The 7,121-nt window shown below is 63.4% G+C and overlaps 1 protein-coding gene across 2 annotated transcripts; it reads left to right on the forward strand.

The window, feature by feature from the left end:
• The first annotated feature begins 199 nt into the window (after window positions 1-199).
• DUSP23 (dual specificity phosphatase 23) lies at window positions 200-3,409 on the forward strand. 2 transcript variants are annotated; one of them, XM_072918390.1, is made up of 3 exons: window positions 200-319; window positions 1,968-2,240; window positions 3,046-3,409. In XM_072918390.1, exons 2-3 carry the CDS (start codon window positions 1,971-1,973, stop codon window positions 3,229-3,231), a joined length of 456 nt encoding a protein of 151 aa, XP_072774491.1. In that variant the 5' UTR covers window positions 200-319; window positions 1,968-1,970; the 3' UTR covers window positions 3,232-3,409. The 2 variants fall into 2 exon arrangements, with proteins under 2 accessions (XP_072774491.1, XP_072774493.1); XM_072918392.1 differs by having other exon boundaries at window positions 261-382.
• Window positions 3,410-7,121: the final 3,712 nt, after the last annotated feature.

A 7,121-nucleotide genomic window follows, 5' to 3' on the forward strand; every position in this document is an offset into this window, starting at 1 on the left:
TCCGCCTCAGCTCCGCCTCAGCTCCGCCTCAGCTCCGGCCCCGCTCCCCCTCGTCTCCGGCCCGGCTCCCCCTCAGCTCCGCCTCAGCTCCGGTCCCGCTCCGCCTCAGCTCCGGCCCGGCTCCCCCTCGGCTCCGCCTGAGTTCCCGGGCCCGGCTCCGCCTCAGCTCCGCCTCAGCTCGGGCCCGCTCCGCCTCAGCTCGGGCCCGGCTCCGCCTCAGCTCCGCCTCAGCTCCGCCTCAGCTCCGGCCCGGCTCCGCCTCAGCTCCGCCTCAGCTCGGGCCCGCCCCGCTGTCGCTCCGCCCGGCGCGGCCTCCGCGGTACGGCGGGGCCGGGGGGGCCCCGGGGGGCTGAACGGGGGTCCCGGGGGGCTGATTGATGAGGCGGGGGGGTGAACTGGGGGAGCCGGTTAAACTCCCTGAGGGTGGGTGTGGGGGTCCTGACGTGAGGGGTGTCAGTGGAGGGGGCTGAATTTGGGGTTTATTTGGGATTCTTGGTCAGGGGAGTTTGGGGTACCCTGGCCACGATCTCCAGGGTGGGGTTTTGGGGGGATCAGGTCCTGACTTGGGGGATCCGAGGGGATCTGCCCCGGGGGTCCCAGCATCCGAAATGGGGGTTCCGGGGGTCCTGATTTGGGGTGTCTGCCCCGGGGGTCCCAGCATCCAAAATGGGGGTTCTGGGGGTCTTGATTTGGGGGATCTGCCCCGGGGGTCCCAGCATCCGAAATGAGGGTTCTGGGGGGTCCCAGCATCCAAAATGGGGGTTCTGGGGGTCTTGATTTGGGGGATCTGCCCTGGGTGTCCCAGCATCCGAAATGGGGGTTCTGGGGGTCCTGATTTGGGGGATCTGCTCTGGGGGTCCCAGCATCCGAAATGGGGGTTCCGGGGGGTCCCAGCATCCGAAATGTGGGTTTTGGGGGGTCGTGACTTGGGGGATCTGCCCCGGGGGTCCCAGCATCCTAAATGGGGGTTCTGGGGGTCCTGATCTGGGGGATCTGCCCCGTGGGTCCCAGCATCCGAAATGGGGGTTCTGGGGGGTCCCAGCATCCGAAATGGGAGTTCTGGGGGTCCTGATTTGGGGGATCTGCCCCGGGGGTCCCAGCATCCAGAATGGGGGTTCTGGGGGGTCCCAGCATCCGAAATGGGGGGTCTGGGGGTCCTGATTTGGGGGATCTGCCCCGGGGGTCCCAGCATCTGAAATGGGGGTTCCAGGGGTCCTGATTTGGGGGATCTGCCCCGGGGGTCCCAGCATCCAGAACTGGGGTGCCAGGGGTCCCAGCATCCGAAATGGGGATTCTGGGGGGTCCTGACTTGGGGGATCTGCCCTGGGGGTCCCACCATCCGAAATGGGGGTTCTGGGGGGTCCCAGCATCCGAAATGGGGGTGCTGGGGGGTCCTGATTTGGGGGATCTGCCCCGGGGGTCCCAGCATCCGAAATGGGGGGTCTGGGGGTCCTGATTTGGGGGATCTGCCCCGGGGGTCCCAGCATCCGAAATGGGGGGTTCTGGAGGGTCCCAGCATCCAGAATGGGGGTTCTGGGGGGTCCCAGCATCCGAAATGGGGGGTCTGGGGGTCCTGATTTGGGGGATCTGCCCCGGGGGTCCCAGAATCCGAAATGGGGGTTCTGGGGGGTCCCAGCATCCTAAATGGGGGTTCTGGGGGTCTTGATTTGGGGGATCTGCCCCGGGGGTCCCAACATCCGAAATGGGGGGTCTAGGGGGTCCCAGCATCCGAAATAGGGGGTCTGGGGGTCCTGATTTGGGGGCTCTGCCCTGGGGGTCCCAGCATCTGGAATGGGGGTTCGGGGGGGGGTCCCAGCATCCGAAATGTGGGTTCTGGGGGGTCCGGATTTGGGGGGTCTGGGGGGTCCCAGCATCCGAAATGGGGGTTCCGGGGGCTCTGATTTGGGGGATCCTCGGGGATCTGCCCCGGGGGTCCCCCAGACCAGCAGTGTTCCCTGTCCCCACAGGCAATGGATGCGTGCAAGCCCCCCAACTTCTCCTGGGTGGTGGAGGGGCGGCTGGCGGGGCTGGCGATGCCCCGGGAACCGGGACATTACCGGTACCTGCGGGATCTCGGCGTCCGGCACTTGGTGTCCCTGAGCGAGCGCGCCCCGCCCCACCACGGCTGCTGTCCCCAAATTCGGCTCCACCGGTTCCCGGTGGCGGATTTCACCCCGCCGAGCCCCGAACAGATCCGGAGCTTCCTGAGCATCGTGGAGGAGGCAAATGGCCGCGGGGAGGTACGGCCGGGGGGACAATTGGGGACAAATGGGAGAGGACACTTGGGGTGGAGGGGACAATTGGGGTGGTGGCACCTGGAGGGGGACAAATCCGGGGGGAAATAGCTGGAGGAAGACACCAGGAGAGGGGACACTTAGGGGACACTTTAGGTGACACTTAGGGGACACTTGAGGGGACACTTAGGGGACACTTAGGGGACACCTTAGGGGACACTTATGGATATTTGAGGGGACACTTAGAGGACACTTAGTGGACACTTAGGGGACATTTAGGGGACACCTTAATGGACACTTTAGGGGACGCTTTAGGGGACAATTAGGGGACACTTAGGGGACACTTAGGGGACCCTTAGGGGACACTTTAGGGGAAACATAGGGGACACTTTGGGGACACTTTAGGGGACACCTTGAGGGGGTGACATCTCAGGGTGGGGAGCACCTGGAGGGTTTGGGGGATGCCACCTCAGGAGAGGGACACCACCTGAGGAATGCCACCTCGGGGTGGTGACACCAGGAGGGGAAGGAACACCTTGGGGTGATAGTTGGGGGGCAGCTGTGAGAAGACACTTTGGGGACACCTGGAGGGGACAATTGGGGTGGTGACACCAGGAGGGGAAGGCACACCTGTGGCAGGGCTGTGACACTCAGGTGGCTGTGACATCTCAGAGGGGTTGACACTTGCAGAGGGGTGATGAAGGGAGAAGGTAGAGATGGTGACACCACGCCAAAATGGGTGTCACTGTCACCCAAGGGTGGGGTGTGATTGCCCAGCGGTGCCACCCACGCGCCGTGTCGCTGTCCCCAGGCCGTGGCAGTGCACTGCATGCTGGGGCACGGCAGGACTGGCACGCTGCTGGCGTGTTACCTGTGCCAGGAGCAGCACCTGCCCGCCGCCGATGCCATCCGCGAGATCCGCCGCCTCCGGCCCGGCTCCATCGAGACCCCGGAGCAGGAACAGGCTGTGCTGAGCTTCTGCCAGCGCCTCAGGTAGGTGCCACCCTCCTCGGGGTGTCACCACCCACCAGCTGTGGCTCCCAAATGTCCCCAGTCCCGCCTCACCGGTGGCGAGGAGACCTGAGGACGTGGATGGCGTCGGTGGCATTGGGCACCTCCAGTGCCAGGCGTGCCCAGCTCCATCTGTCCCCTAATCATTAAAGGACTGGCCTGTGGTTTTCTCCAGGTCTGGTTTTGGGGTCCCAGCTCTGGGTCCTGGCTCTGGGTTCTGGTTTTGGGGTCCCAGCTCTGGGTTCTGGCTTTGGGGTCCTTGTTTTGGGGTCCCAGATCTGGGTTCTGCCTTTGGGGTTCTGGTTTTGGGGTCCCAGCTCTGGGTTCTGGCACTGGGGTCCTGGTTTTGGGGTCCCAGCTCTGGGTTCTGGCACTGGGGTTCTGGTTTTGGGGTCCCAGCTCTGGGTTCTGGCTTTGGGGTTCTGGTTTTGGGGTCCCAGATCTGTGTCCTGGCTCTGGGTTCTGGTCTCTGGCTTTGGGGTCCTGGTTTTGGGGTCCCAGCTCTATGTCCAGGCTCTGGGTTCTGGTTTCTGGCTTTGGGGTCCTGGTTTTGGGGTCCCAGTTCTGGTTCCTGGCTCTGGTTTTGGGGTCCCAGATCTGGATCCTGGATCTGGTTTTGGGGTCCTGGCTCTGGGGTCATCTGGAGTTCCAGCTCTGGGTCCTGGCTCTGGGTTCTGGCTTTGGGGTCCCAGATCTGGGTTCTGGCTGTGGTTACTGGCTTTGGGGTTCTGGCTTTTGGGTCCCAGCTCTGAGTCCTGGCTCTGGGTCCTGATTTTGGGGTCCTGGTTTTGGGGTCCCAGCTCTGTGTCCGGGCTCTGGGTTCTGGTTTCTGGCTTTGGGGTCCTGGTTTTGGGGTGCACATTTTGGGGGTGCCAGGCCATGCTGGGCACCCCCAGGCCTGCCTTGGTTGGCAGCTTCATCCTGGGATTTGGGGTTCTGGCTCTGGGTTTTGGCTTTGGGGTCCTGGTTTTGGAGTCCCAGCTCTGGGTCCTGGCTCTGGTTTTGGGGTCCCAGATCTGGGTTCTGGTTTTGGGGTTCTGGCTTTGGGGTCCCAGCTCTGGGTTCTGCCTTTGGGGTCCTGGTTTTGGGGTCCCAACTCTGTGTCTGGGCTCTGGGTTCTGGTTTTGGGGTCCCAGATCTGGCTCCTGGCTCTGTTTTTGGGGTCCCAGCTCTGGGTCCTGGCTCTGTTTTTGGGGTCCCAGCTCTGGGTTCTGGCTCTGGGGTCCCAGATCTTTTTTCTGGCTCTGGGTTCTGGCTTTGGGGTCCCAGCTGTGGGTCCTGGCTCTGGTTTTGGGGTCCCAGCTCTGGGTCCTGGTTTTAGGGTTCTGGCTTTGGGGTCCCAGCTCTGGGTCATGTCTCTGGTGTCCCCCAAATGCTGTTTTTGGGGTGCCATGTGATCCCAGCTGTGGGGTGTCTCTCTCTCTGTACCCCTCAGTGACCCCAGAGCCCCCCCAGCTCTGTCACCCGCTGCCACGTGGCGGGTGACACCCGTGTCACCGCGTCGGGGGCCGAGCGGGGCCGTGGACGCTTTAAGTGTAGCTTAGCCGGAATTGGGGCATCTCCATCCAAAAATCCCATCCTGGAAATCTCTTCTCAGCCCCTCCTAACCCTGGTGGCACTTAAATCCCGCTTGGGAACGGTGTCACTGTCCCCGTTTCGGGCGGGTGACACGTGGGTGGCAGCGCCCCGGGCACGAGTGGGGCAGAGCCTCAACCAGCAGCTCCAAAAGTCCCTTTGGAAGGACACGATGTCACCGTCCTCCTTGGGGACAGGGATGTCACCACCCTCCTTGGGGACAAGGATGTCACCATCCTCCTTGGGGACAAGGATGTCACCGTTCTCCTTGGGGACAGGGATGTCATCATCCTCCTTGGGGACAGGGATGTCACCGTCCTCCTTGGGGACAGGGATGTCACCATCCCCCTTGGGGACAGGGATGTCACCGTCCTCCTTGGGGACAGGGATGTCATCATCCTCCTTGGGGACAGGGATGTCACCGTCCTCCTTGGGGACAGGGATGTCACCGTTCTCCTTGGGGACAAGGTGCCGGGGTGGTGATGATGGGGTGGTGGCACCGAGGTGGTGACACTGGTGTGGTGATGATGGGGTGGTGACAACGGGGTGGTGACACCGAGGTGGTGACACTGGTGTGGTGACACCGGGGTGGTGATGATGGGGTGGTGACACTGGTGTGGTGACACTGAGGTGGTGACACCGAGGTGGTGACACTGAGGTGGTGACACCGAGGTGGTGACAGTGGGGTGGTGACATCGAGGTGGTGACATCGAGGTGGTGACATCAGGGTGGTGACAACGGGGTGGTGATGATGGGGTGGTGACACCGAGGTGGTGACACTGGGGTGGTGACAGTGACACTGGGGTGGTGACACCGAGGTGGTGACACCGGGGTGGTGACACTGAGGTGGTGACACTGGAGTGGTGACACTGGGGTGGTGACACTGGGGTGGTGACACTGGTGTGGTGACATCGGGGTGGTGACATCGGGGTGGTGACAACGGGGTGGTGACACTGGGGTGGTGATGATGGGGTGGTGACACCAGGGTGGTGACACCGAGGTGGTGACAACGGGGTGGTGATGATGGGGTGGTGACACCGAGGTGGTGACACTGAGGTGGTGACATCAGGGTGGTGACAACGGGGTGGTGACAATGGGGTGGTGACACCGAGGTGGTGACACTGGGGTGGTGACACTGGGGTGGTGACACTGGGGTGGTGACAACGGGGTGGTGACACTGAGGTGGTGACATTGGGGTGGTGACAACGAGGTGGTGACAACGGGGTGGTGACACCAAGGTGGTGACAACGGGGTGGTGACACTGGGGTGGTGACACTGGGGTGGTGACACCGGGTGTTGACACTGGGGTGGTGACATCGGGGTGGTGACATTGAGGTGGTGACACTGGGGTGGTGACACTGGGGTGGTGACACCAAGGTGGTGACAACGGGGTGGTGATGATGGGGTGGTGACACTGGGGTGGTGACACCGAGGTGGTGATGATGGGGTGGTGATACTGGGGTGGTGACACTGGTGTGGTGACATCGGGGTGGTGACACCGGGGTGTTGACATCTGGGTGGTGACAACAGGGTGGTGACACCGAGGTGGTGACAACGGGGTGGTGACACCGAGGTGGTGGTGGTGGCACAATCCAGTTGTGCCCTGCCCAGATGTGCCCAGAATTGGGATGGGATCTCACCACAAGGTGTGGGGTCACTCCAAAACTCTGCTCTGGTGACCCGTAGTGACATTTTTGGGGACACCCGTGTCCCCCCCCAGCGATGCCACAGCGAGGCCGGTTTGGAGGTGCCCGGTGCTGCGTGGGGGGCACCACGGGGACAATGGGGACACAGTGGGGACACGGTGGCAGTGCTGGCCAACCATGCCCAGCCTAAGCTGCTTACGGCAGAATTATTGCCCTTAACCCGATGACTCCGCGCTGTCCTCAGAGTCCCCCACGCTTGGGGGGCCAGGCCGGGCTGGGGGGGCTCCAGGGACCCCCCAAAACCCTCCAGGTGGGGCTGAGCTCGGGGGGCATCACCCCACAGCCGCTCCCGGGTGTGGCTCCGGTGTCACACGCGTGGGGTTTGCACGTCCCTGGATGTCCCCCTGTGTCCCCTCCTGTCCCCAGCCGGGCTGGCGGGTGGCCCAGCTCCGGCTCAGCCCGCTGGGGATGGGGACGTGGCAGGGGTGGCTTGTCCCCGTGTGGGGACAGTTTTAGGGTGGGATTAGTGCTGGGCTGTTTGTCACCACCTGCCTGTCCCTGTGTCCCACGGGGGGTGTCCCACGGGGGGATCACACACCCAAACCCCACCCGTGTGTCCCATCCATGTCCCACCCATGTGTCCCACCCGTGTGTC

Source organism: Taeniopygia guttata, chromosome 25 (assembly GCF_048771995.1).
Source record: "Taeniopygia guttata chromosome 25, bTaeGut7.mat, whole genome shotgun sequence".
In the NCBI taxonomy this organism is placed as follows: Eukaryota; Metazoa; Chordata; class Aves; order Passeriformes; family Estrildidae; genus Taeniopygia; species Taeniopygia guttata.